Here is a 19,619-nt window from a genome sequence, read left to right on the forward strand (position 1 = left end):
AAGCCCCGCCCCGTCCCTCCCCAAGCCCCGCCCCGCCCTCCCGATTCCTCGTGCAGAGAGAGACGGATTTCGTCACTGATCTCTGGCCGCCATTTTAATCAACGCGGCACTTTATTCGTGTTGGAGTCTTTGACCTTTTAAAACCGCTGTAATATATTCTACTTTATAGCTAGCGTCGGATCAAACCACACATACTCCAAAATGCAGGCCGAAGAACAAGGCGACTTCAGCACTGACGAGTTTCCAGAAGGCTCCAAAATAAACGCGAGTAAAAACCAGGAGGATGACGGGTGAGTCTCGGAGCGCGCGGCCTTCCCCGCACAACCAAGCGCCTCGCGGACTATACACACTAAATCACACGTTTGCATCCGTTATTCACATCTAAGTCGTTTCAAACGCGTATATTATTAATACGCTCAATATTTATAGCTTAAGATGCTCGAAACCTAGTTATTATTATTAACCCCTCTGCAGCGAATTTGCATCCTGGCGTCTAATGGCTTGGATTTTACTTTTGGGCATTGTTTAAATTATACCGGGTTTAATGATATTTTTTTCTTCTCAGATTACTATGTTGCATTCTTAACATGCATCACCAGCAAATGTACATCAGGACTTGCATGATAATGCAACGTTTATTCGGTGGCGTGAAATGTATGTTTTTTTTTATATTTGAGTAGGAAAATGTTCATCGGTGGACTCAGTTGGGACACCAGCAAGAAAGACCTTACCGACTACCTGTCCAAGTTTGGAGAGGTCCTGGACTGCACCATCAAAACAGACCCCATGACCGGCCGCTCCAGGGGCTTCGGGTTCGTGCTCTTCAGAGATGCTGACAGTGTCGATAAGGTAAATGCTCCCTGACACTCATTACTTTTAATGAGAAGATTACTCAGACATCATGTTCATAACCAGTTCTCCATGTGTTCAGGTGTTAGAGCTGAAGGAGCACAAGCTGGATGGCAAATTGATTGATCCCAAGAGAGCCAAAGCCATTAAGGGCAAGGAACCCCCCAAGAAGGTTTTTGTGGGAGGTCTGAGTCCAGACACAACCGAGGAACTGATCCGGGAATACTTCGGGGCTTATGGGGACGTGAGTAACTCGAGCTAAGAACTGAATTAACATCTAATTATGAACATATAATGAAATGATCTTTTGATCACCACACTGGCACGTATAAACTAATCTGTAATTTTTCTGTCTAAAGATCGAAAGCATTGAGCTTCCCATGGACACCAAAACAAACGAGAGGAGGGGATTCTGCTTTGTGACGTACGTTTTAGAGGATCCAGTTCAGAAACTGCTGGAGAACAGATACCATCAAATTGGATCAGGGAAGGTATGTTATTATTAAAATATCCTGCAGATCATTACACACACACACACACACACACACACACACACACACACACACACACACACAAGTACCTCATTCAGGATAAATACAACTGGTCATAGTAAGCATGCGATCCACTTAAGTATTGTCTTTTACACATTTATTTTATATTTACACTACCAATCAAATGTTTGGGGTCAATGTTTTGTAAAAGTTTTATTCATCAAGGATGCATCAAACTGATCAAGTCACAGTAAAGACATTTATAATGTTATAAGATTTCTATTTCAAATAAATGCTGTTCTTTTGATATTTCTGTTTATTAAAAAATCATTAAATAAAAATGTATCATGGTTTACACACAAATAATAAGCAGCACAACTATTTTCAATATTGATAATCAGAAATGTTTCTTGATCATCATCATATCAGAATGATTTCTGAAGGATCATGTGACACTGAAGACTGCAGTAATGATGCTGAAAATACAGCTTTGACCACATTATTATAAACCGCTGTGTATTTTCTCTGAAATTATTATAAAGGGTGTTTTATCAGAGGAACCGCTATTTCAACTAAACATCTATTGTTGTGAGGTAAAAGATTTAATAGTTAAAACGCAGTAAAGAAATAGTTAAGAGCATGTTTTCCATTGAACACAAAAAACAGTTTAATAATTTTTATGCTTCAGTACATAGTAATAAATAGCTGTATTCATCTTCATATTGCTAAATATTTTAACATACCTTGGTGAACATAGTTTGAATTGATGAGAGATTATAGGAATAAATTGATTTGACCAACTTTAATGTTTTGCTGTCAGGGATGTTATTAAAATGTAATAAAAAGCACATTTAAAATGCTGATTAATTTTATATTGTCAATTTCTGTTGCCGTGAAGAACTTAACACATCAGCCACATGGTAGTAATGCTGTTTTCATATGTTGCCAGTGTGAAGTGAAGGTTGCCCAGCCTAAAGAAGTGTACAGACAGCAGCAGAACCGAGCGGACCGGGGCTTTGGAGGAGGACGAGGAGGAGGAGGACGAGGAGGCGGCCGAGGAAGAGGTATGCGGATCTAGAGGTGGCTCTCTCTTTGGCCAGCTGCTACTTCTAGCTCTTCTTGACCTAAAGGGTTCTCTAACTCTTTCTGAACAGGACAGGGCCAAGGCTATAATCAAGGATACAACAGCTACTATGGCCAGAACTATGGAGGCTACGGCAATGGATACAACCAGGGCTATAATGGCTATTCTGGCTATGACTATTCAGGATACAACTATCCAAATTATGGCTATGGACAAGGCTATGATGAGTACAATGGTAATTTTGCACACATTTAACTCTCAGAGAGCCACGCATTGATATTTATGATGTATTTTATTTTTCACCCGTTAACATGTCTTTAGGAAGCTGTTCGTTATTAAAACAATTTAATTTAGGCAAAAGTTGCATCAAAGGTGTAGTTTGGGAAAATTCTGGGCTGCAAAAGTGCATTGAGTTCACAACTGAGTTGGGTTTTGGAAAGAATATATAATTCAACCAGAGAGATTATAGTCATGAAGTTATAGATAGTTCACAATGTGGCCATTTAAATTCTGTAAATATCTTTAAAGCATGTTTTAAATATAATCAAAACATGACACTGAAGGCAAGAACCCTCCGATTAATAGGGTAAAAAATTAACTAATAGACATCACCGTACTTCCCCAGTTGATTGATTGGATTAAGAGTTGCCAACATTTTTTTTTTTGTATTACAAGTTTTCTGAAATGTTAAATTGTAATTTCCAGAACAGAAATCTGAAAACTGGATTAAGCCAGGTTCAAAGTTTGTTTCATTTTAGATATAAAGGTTTTACGGAGGGGATTTTGGATTTGTCTTTTTATTTCTCCATAAATCTGAAAATACTGTCAACATCCAGAAACGAAATGTTTAAAATCAGGCTAATTGAATAGGATCAAACTCCTCAGCAAAAATCTTCAGAATATATATATATATATATATATATATATATTAGGACTAAAACGGGAAAGTTTGGTGTTTTAAGGGCCTTTTAAAGAGAGATGTTGTAATTCAGATCTGCAGACTCAAATAGGTGCAATAAAAGCAACACTTAAAAGGTGAATTTGGGATGTTTTCTTTCCACTAGTTTGAAACCACACTTTATGAAAAGCCAAATAGTTCAAAATTGACCGATGCATGAAAACTGTTTTTGCCTGTAGTGTCTCGCCTTTAATTTAAAAAAGTATATATTTTTTTTATGTCAATAAAAATTATGAAACAGCTAATTTGGAATAGTTTTTGTACCATTCATTAGATAGGCTCCATTGTGTAAGATCAGTTGAAAATAGCTTGATCTCTAATTTATGTACAGAATTCCAGGGCATGCAAGACTTTTCCCATCACTAAACAAACAGAACTCAAATGAAGTAAAAAAAAAAATTAGGCTATGTTCAGACTGCCAGCAAAAATCTGATTTTTGATTTTTGAAAGTCTGGACAGCATAAAAAAAAGAAAAGAATCTGATTTTAAAATTCTGTCCACAAATGGAGGAGGTTTGAAATGCGATACCACTCATATTTGTACAGATGCGTCTCAGTCTGGATGCTCTGGCTGCTCATATCGCATTTCAAACCGTCTCTTAATGCGACACTCAACGATAACTCAAAACTGGTGACTGAAATGCCAGAGGGATTCTTACAGGGTTCAAAGATGGAGGAGTTATTTGGAGAGCGAGATGATGCACCTCTACTGGTTTTAAACAGCCTCGTCACATACATGGGTACATCTACGTCATTACCAAAGCAGCCCATGATATGTTGGTTGTGTCTGGAATACAGTCTTGAGAACGGTCTGATTTGCCTGCAGTCTGAGCGTAGCTTTAGATGTAATGTGTTGAGTCAGGTGGCCGGTGCCTTTTAGTCTCGAGCTTTGGCACTTCATGCACATTTTTGACCCAACAAAACGGTTGTTGTTTAGTTTTTAGTGACTCAATTTGAATTGCTTTCTACAATTGTGCTACAGCATCTGTATTGGATTTCTGTAGGTCAAACGAGCAGTTACGGCAAGGCCTCGCGGGAGGGCGGAAACCATCAGAACAGCTACCAGCCGTATTGATGAAGTGGCTAAACGCATTCATATCAGCGGTAAGGTCACACATCTTCGCCACGCTCTGGACCCGACCTCAATGTTAAAGATCAATAGACAATAACTAACAGCCTAAAGGTGGCCTATGCATATCAATGCAGCTGAGTTAAATACATGTCTATAGATCTTTAATCGCTAATGTTTGTGTAGCCATTTTGCCTTTTTTAGTGTGCCAGAAAAACGTAAGAGTTTTTCTGTAGGTTTTCCTTTTCCTCCTCCTGCTTTAACAGGTGATCATAAAGGAATAACATAGAGACTTGATAGCAATGCTAACAGGTAAAGTACAGCTAAAGGGGTACAGAGTAAAGGCGCCTCTCCTGATTTTTCCTTTCTTTCCCTAATTCTGATTATTGTACCTTGTTTGTACCTGCCAGCGGGGACTTCATTGCAGGCCGTGTGTCACCTGACCACGACATTCTCTGGGCGTCGCACATAGCGGGCAGAGAGCACGGCATGCACAAGAAAGCGCTGTCCTGTGGTATGGTCTCTTCAAACTTCCTGTACCAGCGTAAAACAAACAAAAAGACAAAGGAGATTCCCCCATTTTCCTTAAGTTGTTGGTTTTCGTTAACAGTTCAAAGTGTGTTTTTTCCAGGACTTTATTAACGTAACCTAAAAGTGATTCATAATAACTGCTTTGATGTATTCTCTTTTTCAATTGTAGTGCTCTTGTATTTCAGTTGTGGAGCTTCAGTGATTTTTATTTTCTTTGGTTTCTTCCTTAAAAAAACGGTCACCTCCCTTGTAAATAATTGCATAAACTCTCTCATAATGCTTGCTTTTTCTTTAGAGGCCATAGAGAACTTCAAATGGGTTCACCTCAAGGCTTTTTCTTAAACGTAGCCTTTTAAAGATCATATGTAAAGTGGGTTACGAAGCCATTAAAAGCTGACAAATCTGTGTTAGACAGACTCACACATTGGATAAATGCAAATGACATTGCGATTTTCAGGTTAAGACGTTTGGGCTCGCTCCTCGAATGGTCCACCGGCCTCTTGGAGCTGAAGCTTTTGCTGGCTTATGAGCTGTTTTGTCGATCTAAGACGTCGAACATATGATCTTTAATCTTTAATGATGATTTTCCTAGTTTAAAATCGACAGCTCAAGAAGTTAAACACTGAAACATGGACGTGCTGTTTATTTTTGACGTGTCCAAATCGGAGTGGTTCATCTTGTGTATCTTCTCTTGTAGGTCGGAGGCTGACTTCGACATTGCTCCTCGGAGGCAGCTTGTGGAATCCTGTCCGTAAAACAACTATTAAATATGTTATCCGGTCCTCTGGGGACAAATTCAGTGTCTGACCTTGTAAATAGCGAGACGTTTTGTTTCCAAAGTTTGTCTTATTCTGTGCTTTGTTCAGATCGAACCTGTAGGTTTTGTGCTGATGTGTTCTTAAGTCTTGATTAGGAAAAGTGTCCTTTATTTTGTATTTTAGTTCTTTTCCTGACGTTTTTTGGATAAAGGGATTAAAAAATGGGAAACTATTTTGTTGTGCTGTGTTTTCATTTTCTCCTGAGTTGTACACTACCTGTAATACATACCTGCGTTATAACAAAAAATAAATATTACTTTTTACATAGTACAGACTAAATTATATACATATCAGAGGTTTATAATAAACGGGATCTATAATTCCTAAAATAAATAAATAAAACCAATATGCGTAAGAGTTGCGTCGCGATTCCGAGTGACGTCATTACGTTCAACTTCCGTTTCGCCGCCATTTTGTGAATGGACGCCGTTGCCATCGACATCCCGAAAAGAGACTGAAATTAACGCAATTCTGAGGGCAATTAACACGATTGACAGTCATTCCGCTTCAGTTACAACCTTATACGCTTTCTTGAAAAGAACACGAAGTGATTGCGCGCGGTTTCGCCGAGAACTGAACAAAGATGTCGGAGGAGCAGAATCTGGGCGAAGACTCGATGATGATGAAGATGGAGGATGAGGATGGAGAGGGTTTGGGCGAAGAGCAGATGCCGGGCGCTGATGAAGAGGGCGGGCAGGGGGAGGCGGAGGGCTCCAAGATAGATGCCAGCAAGAATGAGGAGGATGAAGGGTGAGTAAACGCCGTGGAGAGAGACCGCAGTAAATAAACCTCAATTTAGACATTTCCTTATTCTAATAGTTAAGTCATTATTGTAAATCGTTAAAAGTCTATTTGACTTGCGTTTTGTTCAAACAAAGTAAAAAATTCAGAATCAACATATACATTTTTCTTGATAGGTCAAACTGTGTAACTTACATGACGTGAATATACATCTGTCGGGCCGGGTATAATTGTGCATATTCATCAGTCATATAATCATGAACTGTTCGTTAGCTTTCCGAACTCATTTGCCTTTCAAATGCACGTTCGTCCAATGTCACGAGCGTCTTGTCAAAAGAGAAACTCAATAAACTTGGTGTGTGTGTTCACAGTGTGTTGTTTTATCACGTTATATTGTATATTATTATTATTTCATAAATACATGACTACATGTCAAAGTAAGGCTTGAAACATAATCGAGTAGTAACTGAGCTTGGTTTTTAGTCGATTTATGATTTCTGTAACTCACCTTAATATGTAGAGCCACCGTATGTCCTCACGCCAGTGTCTTGTTTTCAGGAAAATGTTTGTTGGGGGCTTGAGTTGGGACACAACTAAGAAAGACCTGAAGGATTACTTCAGCAAATATGGAGAGGTGGTCGACTGCACCCTGAAACTGGATCCTTTGACAGGCCGGTCCAGAGGATTTGGCTTTGTTCTGTTTAAAGAAGCTGACAGTGTGGAAAAGGTATCTTTGCATATAGTTTTGAGTGTGTGTGTGTGTGTGTGTGCATTCATGTGCTTATTATCATTACGCTATTAGTTGAGCAGCATAAGCTTTGTTTCAGTTATGATGCTGAGGCAACCTTGATCAAATCACAGAGTCTAAAGTCTGATATCTGATCCTTGTCAAAGGTGATCACGCAAAAGGAGCACAAACTGAATGGAAAAGTGATTGATCCTAAGAAAGCAAAGGCCATGAAGTCCAAAGAGCCCGTGAAGAAGATATTTGTGGGAGGTCTTTCCCCAGATACTCCAGAAGAGAAGATCCGAGAGTATTTTGATGGCTATGGAGAGGTATGGAGAATTTATAAATATATATATATATATATATATATAATGTATGTATGTATAAATATAATCTCATTTGCATTCCTTCTCTATATTTTCCCTAGGTGGATTCCATTGAGCTGCCAATGGAGAATAAAACAAATAAAAGACGAGGTTTTTGTTTCATTACATTTAAAGAGGAGGAACCAGTAAAGAAAATTATGGAGAAGAAGTACCACAACATCGGTTTAAGTAAGGTAAAGTCTTAAATGTCCTTATGTGCATGATTCGGTCATTTGACATTACGGTGTCTTTGAACGTAAATATTACATGGTTTCGTTATTCTAAAACATAATCTCATTTAAATGTGTTTCCACATAGTTTTTGGCCCTTACCATAATCACAAGCTTTGGCTTTCAAGACTTCAGAAGCAGTTATAAACACAGTTAATAATGTCGTCAGCTTTACCGTCTCAGTTCATATTCTGACTCGTAGGCGTTGTACTCTCTCAGGTTCAGGAAGCGGTCCTGCTGTACGTTTGTTTCTTTTTGTGGTGAAATGCTCTTGATGGTGTTTGTGAGACTGATCATGAGTGTAATGGCTCTTTCTGTTAGTGAGGTGTAATGTGACTGTGTGTGTGCAGTGTGAGATCAAGGTGGCCATGTCTAAGGAGCAGTACCAGCAGCAGCAGCAGTGGGGCGGGAGAGGAGGAGGATACCCCTCCAGGTCCAGGGGGAGAGGAGGTGACTGAAACACTACAGCTAACACACAACATTATCCCATTATCGAAATGGCGTCAGAAATGGAATTGGATGGATGTTAAAATGTACTGGTTGTTCATCAATGCTATTTGCTTCTGTTGAAGCCGTCAGTTCACATTATTTCAACTTATTTTTAAAATAATCATTTAACAGTGAAATTCTTAGTGAAAAACTACATTACCCATGATGCTGTACAGAAAATTACACCAATCAGAGTCAAAACTAGCAAAACTGAGTCAAAAGATATTGTTAGCTCCGCCCACTCCCATGAAGCACTGCAAATTATTTATGTATAAACAAGTAGTTTTTGCTTCTCCATCATTTTTAATTGGATTGTAGTTCTTTCCCTCGGTAAAGCCGTTTAGTTCACAGTCTTGGACCTTTGTATTTTTGTCCGATTTTCAAATACTTTTTTGCTTCAAATTAAAGTGAATAATGTTGTGGTTATCCTCGTAGCTGATTGGCTTGGTTCATGGCTTATAAAGCTTTAAAGAAAACTTTTTTTAAATCCTAATGGGAGAGATGAATGGAAAAAATCCGTCTGGAACCAGCGCCGCTGGAAAAGTGCGTCAATTCACTATGGAAGCTTGTTTCCGCCACAGAATAAAACATTTTAAAAGATAATTGCGACTTTTTATCTCACAATTGCGACTTTATATCTCGCAATTGCGACTTTATTTATCAGAATTGCGACTTTATATCTCACAATTGCGACTTTATTTCTCGCAATTGCGACTTTATATCTCACAATTGCGACTTTATATCTCACAATTGCGACTTTATATCTCGCAATTGCGACTTTATTTCTCAGAATCGCGACTTTATATCTCACAATTGCGACTTTATATCTCGCAATTGCGACTTTATATCTCACAATTGCGACTTTATATCTCACAATTGCGACTTTATATCTCACAATTGCGACTTTATATCTCACAATTGCGACTTTATATCTCACAATTGCGACTTTATATCTCGCAATTGCGACTTTATTTCTCAGAATCGCGACTTTATATCTCACAATTGCGACTTTATATCTCGCAATTGCGACTTTATTTCTCAGAATCGCGACTTTATATCTCACAATTGCGACTTTATATCTCGCAATTGCAACTTTATTTATCAGAATTGCGACTTTATATCTCACAATTGCGACTTTATTTCTCAGAATTGCGACTTTATATCTCACAATTGCGACTTTATTTATCAGAATTGCGACTTTATTTCTCCCAATTGCGACTTTATATCTCGCAATTGCGACTTTATATCTCACAATTGCGACTTTATATCTCGCAATTGCGACTTTATTTCTCAGAATCGCGACTTTATATCTCACAATTGCGACTTTATATCTCACAATTGCGACTTTATATCTCACAATTGCGACTTTATATCTCGCAATTGCGACTTTATTTCTCAGAATCGCGACTTTATATCTCACAATTGCGACTTTATATCTCGCAATTGCGACTTTATTTCTCAGAATCGCGACTTTATATCTCACAATTGCGACTTTATATCTCGCAATTGCAACTTTATTTATCAGAATTGCGACTTTATATCTCACAATTGCGACTTTATATCTCACAATTGCGACTTTATATCTCGCAATTGCGACTTTATTTATCAGAATTGCGACTTTATTTCTCACAATTGCGACTTTATATCTCACAATTGCGACTTTATATCTCACAATTGCGACTTTATATCTCGCAATTGCGACTTTATTTCTCAGAATCGCGACTTTATATCTCACAATTGCGACTTTATATCTCGCAATTGCGACTTTATTTCTCAGAATCGCGACTTTATATCTCACAATTGCGACTTTATATCTCGCAATTGCAACTTTATTTATCAGAATTGCGACTTTATATCTCACAATTGCGACTTTATTTCTCAGAATTGCGACTTTATATCTCACAATTGCGACTTTATTTATCAGAATTGCGACTTTATTTCTCCCAATTGCGACTTTATATCTCGCAATTGCGACTTTATTTCTCAGAATTGCGACTTTATATCTCGCAATTGCGACTTTATTTATCAGAATTGCGACTTTATATCTCACAATTGCGACTTTATTTATCAGAATTGCGACTTTATTTCTCACAATTGCGACTTTATTTCTCCCAATTGCGACTTTATATCTCACAATTGCGACTTTATATCTCGCAATTGCGACTTTATTTATCAGAATTGCGACTTTATTTCTCACAATTCTGAGTTCATATCTCGCAATTGTGAGAAAAAAAGTCAGAATTGTGAGATAAAAAGTCGCAATTATTATTATTTATTTGTATTATTCAGTGGCGGAAACAAGCTTCCATAATTCACACATCCATTCAGATTTTGCCGTGCAAAAAAAAAAAGTCTGAAAATAAGTGTTCTTCCAATATGATCCACGAATAATTCATTAAATGCCATGAAGAGCAGAAAGAGAGATGTGGCAACATTATCAATATTACTGGAAATCAATTTGTAACCAGCTTGACTAAATACCATCCCATTTTAATTGTATGTTCTTCACATTCTGGATTGTTTGAAACCCCAAATCGACGTTCATCCTGAGTTTCTTCTGTTATCATGCAGCTGCGGTCTCTTTATTAATTGTGCCATACGTCTGGTTTCTGCTACAGGTCCCAATCAGAACTGGAACCAGGGATACGGAAACTACTGGAATCAAGGTTATGGAAATTACGGGAACTATGGCTACAACAATCAAGGCTATGGTGGATACGGGGGCTATGATTACACGGGTTACAACAACTACTACGGATATGGTGACTACAGCAGTATGTAATACTGTTTGTGAACGCACAGATGACAAAACTAAGGATATATTGTATCGTGGATTGTCGGTACTCGACCCGGACTATGACAATTGTGCACTAAATTATCTGAGCAGAATGCACATGCTTGTATGATACATGCCTTACGCTTTGAGAGAAAACTCTAGAACGTTTGCTGCAGTTGCTTTTTGTCTTACAGGGAAGGAAGGCTCGCTTGCACAAAGCTACATTGTACATATGTATTATAATAACTATGGTGCTAAATATAGAAAGGGATGTCTTTAGCTTCAAAACACATTTTGTCAAAGTGCCTTTGAATCCATTGGATAGTAACTGAACGTGTAAAATCTTGTAGGCCATGCAAAAAAAAAAAAACGCCCACTGGACAGTGGCTTGTTTTTTTTTTTTTAGAAGAAAATAAACAGTTTTCAAACATTCACCCATTTACTCCACAAATCTTTGTCTCTCACCATATTTTCAGAATACAGTATTTTCAGTACGATTAACGTAAGTATGTCGCAAGCATCACAAAATTGGCTCTGAAACCCCCGAATTATGTTTTCTAAGAAGCGTCTTTCTCAGAGATCTTCTCGAGCGAGCGTACGCCACCAACACATTTGCGTTGTTTCTGTTTTGTGCTCCCAACTCTAGATCAGCAGAGCGGCTACGGCAAATCCCCGAGGCGAGGCGGCCATCAAAACACGTACAAGCCGTATTAACCTTTAAACGCCAGCTGACACGTGCAGGTATGTGCTAGCGTCGCTCACGCCGACGCATCTTTAGCTTTCTAAACCATCACCATTTGATCTTTTTTTTGTAATGTACATTGCTTAATATTTGTTTTTCTCTAAAGTTTCACAGCACCCTGAAGTGCTTTACAGTAGTGGTAACATAGAGACTTTTGGCAGTAATGTAACAGCTGGCTTTTGGCTGGCCATTTTGTAACTTGTAAAAAAGTAACAGGTACAGTACTGCTAAATGGGAAAAATACCAGAAAATATGGAATTACAAGGAAAGAAAACCGAAGAATGTTGTCTTCTCCTAACTCTGACATATACCTTGTTTGTACCTGCCAGCGGGGACTTCCTTGCAGGCCATGAGCTGACTTCCCGATTGTCTCAGGGTACGAGAGGCGTACGCTCTCGAATGCTCCCATTTGGTATGGTCTTCCAACATCCTGTATACCAATTGTAAAAAAAGCAAAAAAAAGCAAAAACAACAGCAGCTACAGCAACAAAACAAAACATAAAAAGGACACGTCAAGCTTTTATCTTCTCTTTTGTTTTCCTCTTAAAACGTCTTGGGATTGGTTTTATCTAATGGTATCTTATAATGTAATGCCATTTTTTACAGGCACCATCAAGTAATGGTAAAATATGCCGAGAGCCGGAGTAAAATTAACTGTTGACTTTTTGAAGGATACGGCTTTCTCTGGACTTTCCAGGGTTAATTATGCACTGTAATGCTTGCTCTTCTTTATCTGTAGCTCGTGTAGCTGTAATTTCCTGTAGTCCATGAGCTACGAGCCGGTTTGTACTCGGATGCCGCCGCTGCGCCGGAGAAGTGCTTTTTTAATATTTGTATTGTGTGATTTTGATTTTTCTACTGACAGCGGTGGAAAAAGCTTCACCTTGTAAACCGTGTTAATTTCATCTAACAAATTCTCTTTTTTATTGTTTTTTTAACCTTTCAAAATCTTGGAAAAAGTCGTATTGTTTATATGAGAACTTATGCTTGTAATGCTTTCCTTTTGTGCTTTAATTTCCATCAATTCAAGGTTTTGCATTAAAATGTTATGAGCTTTTTTTTAATTTCACAACTATAATTCTATTTCAAAGTCACAGCTTGTCCTCCTTATTGACATTAATTGGGATTCCTTTGCATTTTCATGAGTTTGTGTGTTTCATAAGCATAATTAATATTGTCTTCTTTGTTTTTCAGACGGAAGGGCGAAGTGAAAGTCACACCCCCGAGAGGAGAAAGCGAGAGGGTTAGGTATGGAGTCGGTCGACACGTTACTACACTTTGGTCGCCAGTTCAAATCTGAAATTACTTTCAAGGACACGCGCTAAAGTTTCAAGTGTTATTTCAATTGATATTCATCCTGAATATTTTTTTTATTTTATTTTTGCGTTTTTTGTTGTTGTTCTAATCTAGAGCTTGTGAAAGTTTATAATCATGTTAAGTGTAGCTCTTATACATTTCTGTGTTGAGTACAGTGAACAGTAGAGAGCCCAAATAATTTAGAAACTATTTGTATACAAGTCTATTAATTTATTGCTTACAAGTGCGTACAGAGTGTAGGCCATTTAACATTCAGTATTTTGCTACAGAATCATGTAAACCATTGAAAAATGCAATGAAATAAAGTGTATGAACCTTAAGCCTGTTATTTCTTCAGAGATTAAAGTAATAGTTCACCCAAGAATGAAGATTGTCATCATTTATTTGCCGTTGTCATTTCAAACCCGTGTGTTTTCCTCGAGGCGAATCCTCGCTGCTGTTTTCAGTGTAATAAAAGTGACAGGTGCTGGAGTCCAGCGCTAAAGTCACGAAGAAGCGTCATAAAACTAGTCCGTATGACTCGTGTGTTATTCCAAGTCCTCTGAAGGAATATTGAGTAATGTTGACTGTACTTTTATGGTGCTCATTTTTGGAGTTTAACAGTAAATTGAAAATATAAATCTCTATTATTAAATTGTTTCATTGTTTCCTTTTGGGGCGAACTGTTCCTTTTAATAGTTAATTGTCATTTTTACAAAACAAGTTCATGTCAATCAGCATTTCCTATATAGAACACATTACTTTTGTCCCAATTGATGCACAATGCACTGTGTACTGTATGACATAAGGTTATTTTGTCATCTGTCAATCATAGCCTGTTAGCTCCTCCCCCTCCGTGTCAGTCGAGAACATGAAGTGTCCAACATTCCACACTTAATTTTTTCAGTTTATAATCATCCGGGTGTTTAAAGTGCACACGTTATATTTGTAATGTTCAGTGTGAACTCACTTATCAGGACATTTATACTGCAGAACGACATGGAATAGTGCATACGTTGTACGCCAATTGGGACGCAACTGATATCTATATAGGTTATACGTCCTCTTGACAATCGTAAGGGTTTGAGTTTAAACTTACAGATATTGAAAAAAAACTCCTATAAACTATAAACTCAGTCCAGAACATGTACTTGTCTATGTATAAAATCAGTGTCATGAGTACATAGTGATTTCACAGTAGTTAAAGCATGTAGAAACATTCCAGGAATCATATAACAAGTTGAAGTTTACAGCATTTAAGTGTGCAGGTTTTTAAATGAAATATACATTGAAACAGTTGTTGACGTCTTTGCGATGAATGTGGTGAATGTCAGAAGTAAATCTAATAATAAATTCTAAAACATTTTCCAGTTTCCTGTATTTAGTCCTATAACATTATTATAATACCCTAAAAAAAACAATGCATGTATATTGAAGCCCAGACACATTTGTCCCAGATTTAAATAGAATATAATGGGAAATGTCATTATCACAAAAATAGCAATTTATCTATACATAAATCCATGTAGTTTACATAGTTACTTATCCAGTTTATAGGAAACAGTTTAATTAATGTGTGTGCCTGAAAAAATACAAATGATTGAAATGCATAATTGTTTGCAATGAAACGGCTTGTGTTTATGTGGGAATCACACCTGTTGCAAACAAAATGATCAACACGATGATGGCAAGCACTACCACACCAATTATAATCATCATCTTGGTGTTTCTCCACCACATCTTCCTGGCAACACGCGTGGACGTCTTCTGAAATGAGTCGGCCTATAGGCAAGACGAGATCATTACAGAAATAATTATCAACAACAAAATGTTTTATGACTGGTTTGATCAACTAACATCATAATTACTTCACTTATGTTCTTTTGAGGTCTTATAAAATAAATGTATAAATTGGTGTGATTTCAGGCCTTTACCGTAGCTTGTAGATCATCTGTTTTCCCGATCAGGTCGTCTAACCGCTCTCCTCTCTCCAGAACTTTGTTGATGTTGTCTTTGAGAATCACTTTAACATCATTGACTTGCTCCTGAACCTGATTGAGTTTGCTAGGCGCTGGTGATTCGCTGTTGTAGTCAGCCTACATTATAGAGAGAAAAACCCAGAGTAAACCACTGGGCCAAACATGACAATACTCTCAAGAGCACAACAGGGTCAGAACTGAACCCGGGCTCGGGCCGGAACTGCCCCGGATGCCCCATATGTAGAACCTCTCAGGGGTTCCCATCATTTTATTAATTGTGTTTTAATTCATTTTTAATTTGTATAAAATTGTATGAGTTAAACAGCATGTAAACATACTTTATCAGTAGAAAAAATGTAAATAACCAGTTGAATATGGAAGTATTATGCAATTATTTAAGACGTTTCTCCTTATATAGACCCTTTTTGGAATTAAGGGTTGAACGGGATGTTGATCCAGGAACATGTTTTACTGGGTGAACTTCTGTGAACCCCACTGAATCTTTTATTCTAAGAGTGTTATGTTGCATTGGATCTGTTTCATAATATTCTATTAAACCTAATTTCAGAACCTCGACACAGAACACGGTCATCACTTTCATATCGTTCAAAGGGGTGGTATAATGCTCTTTTCACAAGATGTAAAATAAGTCTGATGTCCCCAGAGTGTGTATGTGAAGTTTTAGCTCAAAATACCCCACAGATATTTTTATATAGAATTTATATTAAAATGGTCACTTTTTGAAGGTGAGCAAAAACGCACCGTTTTTGTGTCTGTCCCTTTAAATGCAAATGAGCTGCTGCTCCCGGCACAGGGGGCGGAGCTTCAAGAGCTTGCGTCTTTTTACCTCACACACACATGCACTGAAAACTCCAAAAACTTTTAGTGTTTTATGTTCAAACCGGAGTCAGACTATGATGGAGAGACTCAAGAAGAAGTGACATGTAAACAACGTTTCTGAATGGTTAGTTGATGAATTTATGTAGCTGATGTGTAGTTATCTTCTAGTCGTTGATTAGCATATTCTGTCATGATAATCTATAAATCGTGTTCAGGGGGCGGGGTTTATGTAAATTCTAGGGTTGGTGATGTCACTAACCCAGGAGGAATGTCGTCTAGTCTCTACCAGCCGTTTGTTGTAGTCCTTAAAAAGCGATTTCTTTAAAAGCAAATATCTCCCTTTGCTTTGAACTTTGAGCGTCGTAACTTTGCAGATGTTGTTTATGATCAAACAGCAACATTACACACTAACTAAAGTTAGAAAAGTCAAATCATAATCAACCACCCCTTTAAAGAAACCTTGCATTTGCAGAATCATTGGTTCAAATAACTCATTTATCATGAAATGTGTAAAAACATCACTGTTAAAGGACTAGTAGAGGAAATACAGTCACAGTCTCAACAATAAACAAAGCAATATAACTTGCTACCAAAAAAAAATATCTGAAAGCATGATCTGGAAACATTTGACCATAGAAACAGTGTATGATAAATAATTCTAATGATGATGAAAAATAACGTCATCCGTCATTGGTTCATGCTCCATCACGGCAGTTTTAGAGTAAGTGGATCTTTCATGATCTAAATATAACAGTGTTTGAGATAACAAAATGTGAGTTATGAGTTTTGAAAGATGACAAGGTTCATTAGTGTGATAGATGGACATATTGCATTTTTAACCAGAAAAGTTGGATTTGTTGGTTTGATGGCCTTGTTTGAAACTTTTGAAAGAAAGAGACAGACAGATGATCAATCTCTTGAAACAGTCATTTCATCAAATCCAGTAGTGTAGTAGAGAGCTTGATCAAAACAAAATGATTATCTTGATAAACATCAGCCAGTATAGTACTGTACAGTACTGCGGTCAAAGGACAGTAATAATATTATGAATTAGACGGAATATCATTATTGTTTCATGTAGGATTTTTTGGTTTTGTTTTTTAGTTTCATGTAGGATTTCCTTCACATGATTTCCTTCGCCACAGACTTCCTGACTGACAACTCAATTCAGTCCAAAGATCTGGATGAAGTCAGTCGTCACGTAATGACAATGTCGTCATATTCTGTCAACTATAAAACACTTCAATATTCAACTTCATGTGTTAATCATCTTTGATGTCATACTTGTTTAAATGCTCCTTTGAACACACACATCCTCTCCACAGGTCGGTCAAACCCTTGAACAAATAACCATTTAAATAAACATTTAACTAACAAACAGCCGAGGCTTTCTAGTGCGCTTACCATTCTGGTGCGTCTGTGAAACTTCCTCAAACGTTCAACTGTCACTGCCGAGGCCTTTCAACAGGTCAGGCTAAGCTTGCAATCATAGCTTAAAGGGTACGACTTCTAGAGGAACCTTCTCAGTCTCGTGAGCTACAATACAAGTACAAAAGAACAGGATGAAACACTACTGAACTCATTTGCAAACAGAGCTTCCCCTCCCAGACAGATTGTACATTAACCAGCACGACACTTCCTGATGGCCCCTCCCCCTCTGCATTATGGCCCCGCCCATATTCTTCTGGCTCCTCCCCCTCACCACACTGGCCCCGCCCACCTTCTGCAGCCGATCCTCTAGTCTGCTGCTTTTCATCAGGTCTGGTTACTAAAGTAGTGCAGAGTTTGCTATGGCTGGTTTTGGGAAGTAAGTATCATTTGTACAAATACATTTGTATGTATTGAAATATCTTATGGTCCATCATCATCATCACTATGTTTCTTAACCCTCTGTTTCTTAACCCTGTTTCTTAACCCTCTGCTCTTCGGTCACTTTAGACTTAAGCATTTTTAAAATATGAATCGAAAAGGTTGAATGGTCCTAAAAAACAGGCACACTCCTCGTGGTCAAAAAATGACCGTTATAAAAATAAATGGGAAATAGAACAAAAAAAAAAAAGAAAGAAAAAAAGCACACAGCAATGAAGGGGTTAATTCAAAAAATAATTTACAAATATTAAAAAATAATAATTGTAATTTTCAGAGGAAATAAATTGATAAAATGGATCATTATTATTATAAAATTTCCTTAAAATATGAAAAAATATATTATTGAACAGAAATATATTACATTAAAAAAAACAAAAAAAAACGAAGTTACATCTGAGGTGTTCGGCCACCAGAGCGATTTATGTATTCCCTTACATTCAGTTATGCCTTAGCAAGTTTTTTCCTCTAGAAATGTAAGAAAGTCTGCTATTATAGGGCTAGACCCACTATAAGCAAATAAGCAAAATAAGAGGCTTCAAATTCCTGATTTGTATTTGGTTACAGTAACTGTGAGTACTTTTGGTCTTAATGTATCATAAGCAGCTTCCGTTGTTGATAGATTTATAAGCTTTCTTTGGGACTTTAACCTTAGCAGATGACTTGGCTTCATTGTTAAATATTAAACAAGTAATAATTTTGTCCAGCTGTGTTTATATCAAGAAGACCGTATGGTTAACAGAAAGGAAATACACTGTACAAACAAGTTGTCAGATATGTTTTTGTGACATTGAGTTTGTTATAATAATAATAATAATAATAATAATAATATACACTGTTCAAAAGCTTAGGGTCGGTAACATTTTTCAATGTTTTTGAAAGGAATTTTAAGCTCATCTCGCTTTGTTTAATGTTAACATAATTCAGTGCATCTGTTATTATATTTGCTTGAGAAAAAAATGCCATTTTGTATTCTGCATTTTTCCGTTGCAGAAACATTTCTGTTGTGTAAAAAAATTATAGTTTCATATTAGCAGAGCATTTAGTTGCAGCATAGTTACAATTACATGGCATTTCTTAAATATTTGTTATTTTGTATCGCATCCAAACCAAATAAAGTATTTTGCTCTTAATTTTTACTTGACTTTATTTACATATGTGATTTCTGAGAAATCCAAAAGTAATCAGATTACATTACTTTCATTTTGAGGTGCTTGGATTAGATTACTGAATACTTTATGAAGTAATTTGTAGCAGTAACGGAATAGAGGCCTACATTTTTAAAGTAACTCTCCCAACTCTGGCATTACAATAGCACAATTAGTGGACAAACTTTAGGATTTGTTGGACAAATATTATTATTACTGTAATATTATATTATATTATGCTGTTGTCAAACGTCAGGTGCACAAAACAAAATAATCGGATATGAATGAGAGGATTCATCACCTTTTTTTCAGGTGCCACGCAGAGGCTTGTTATGCTTGTATGGCAGTGATTATACATTATTGTTGCTTATCTTTGCAATATTTTTTCCTTTTTCCTCTCCCTCGACGGCGCGCGCTGAGGCTCATAAAGCCTTATTTAGACATATATTGACTAAAAGCTGAAATTAACACTTAAATATCTGAATTAAAATGTAATCACACTGTAATCACAAACGGCTGTGATTGGTCTAATACTCTGATCAGCGCTGAGAAAAGTAACAGGCAAAGTGTGACAAACCGCAATCACACTATAAAGAGTTCAAATATGACAGTTATTGATTT

The 19,619-nt window shown here is 37.1% G+C and overlaps 2 protein-coding genes across 12 annotated transcripts; one reads left to right on the forward strand and one right to left on the reverse strand.

Moving 5' to 3' along the window:
- The first annotated feature begins 63 nt into the window (after positions 1 to 63).
- LOC309489369 (heterogeneous nuclear ribonucleoprotein D0-like) lies at positions 64 to 13,550 on the forward strand. Of its 11 annotated transcripts, none has more exons than XR_014202402.1 (9): positions 4,461 to 6,549; positions 7,099 to 7,267; positions 7,435 to 7,596; positions 7,695 to 7,826; positions 8,213 to 8,312; positions 10,970 to 11,125; positions 11,774 to 11,868; positions 12,199 to 12,281; positions 13,064 to 13,550. XR_014202402.1 is itself a non-coding variant. In XM_082158114.1 (9 exons), exons 3-9 carry the CDS (start codon positions 6,383 to 6,385, stop codon positions 11,839 to 11,841), a joined length of 954 nt encoding a protein of 317 aa, XP_082014240.1. In that variant the 5' UTR covers positions 4,467 to 4,485; positions 4,861 to 4,964; positions 5,679 to 6,382; the 3' UTR covers positions 11,842 to 12,366. The 11 variants fall into 11 exon arrangements, 9 of the variants coding, with proteins under 9 accessions (XP_082014237.1, XP_082014244.1, XP_082014238.1 ...); XM_082158114.1 differs by lacking the exon at positions 13,064 to 13,550 and having other exon boundaries at positions 4,467 to 4,485; positions 4,861 to 4,964; positions 5,679 to 6,549; positions 11,774 to 12,366; XM_082158111.1 differs by lacking the exons at positions 7,099 to 7,267; positions 7,435 to 7,596; positions 7,695 to 7,826; ... (3 more) ...; positions 12,199 to 12,281; positions 13,064 to 13,550 and adding exons at positions 64 to 290; positions 678 to 849; positions 932 to 1,093; ... (1 more) ...; positions 2,290 to 2,404; positions 2,495 to 2,659 and having other exon boundaries at positions 4,386 to 4,485; positions 4,861 to 5,971.
- On the reverse strand, positions 13,376 to 17,620 carry LOC309489370 (vesicle-associated membrane protein 8). The gene is made up of 3 exons (XM_082158119.1): positions 17,389 to 17,620; positions 15,100 to 15,261; positions 13,376 to 14,947 (listed from the first exon to the last, which is right to left on the reverse strand). Exons 1-3 carry the CDS (start codon positions 17,389 to 17,391, stop codon positions 14,804 to 14,806), a joined length of 309 nt encoding a protein of 102 aa, XP_082014245.1. The 5' UTR covers positions 17,392 to 17,620; the 3' UTR covers positions 13,376 to 14,803.
- Positions 17,621 to 19,619: the final 1,999 nt, after the last annotated feature.

Source organism: Leuciscus leuciscus (assembly GCF_965113295.1).
Source record: "Leuciscus leuciscus genome assembly, chromosome: 24".
Classification (NCBI taxonomy): Eukaryota; Metazoa; Chordata; class Actinopteri; order Cypriniformes; family Leuciscidae; genus Leuciscus; species Leuciscus leuciscus.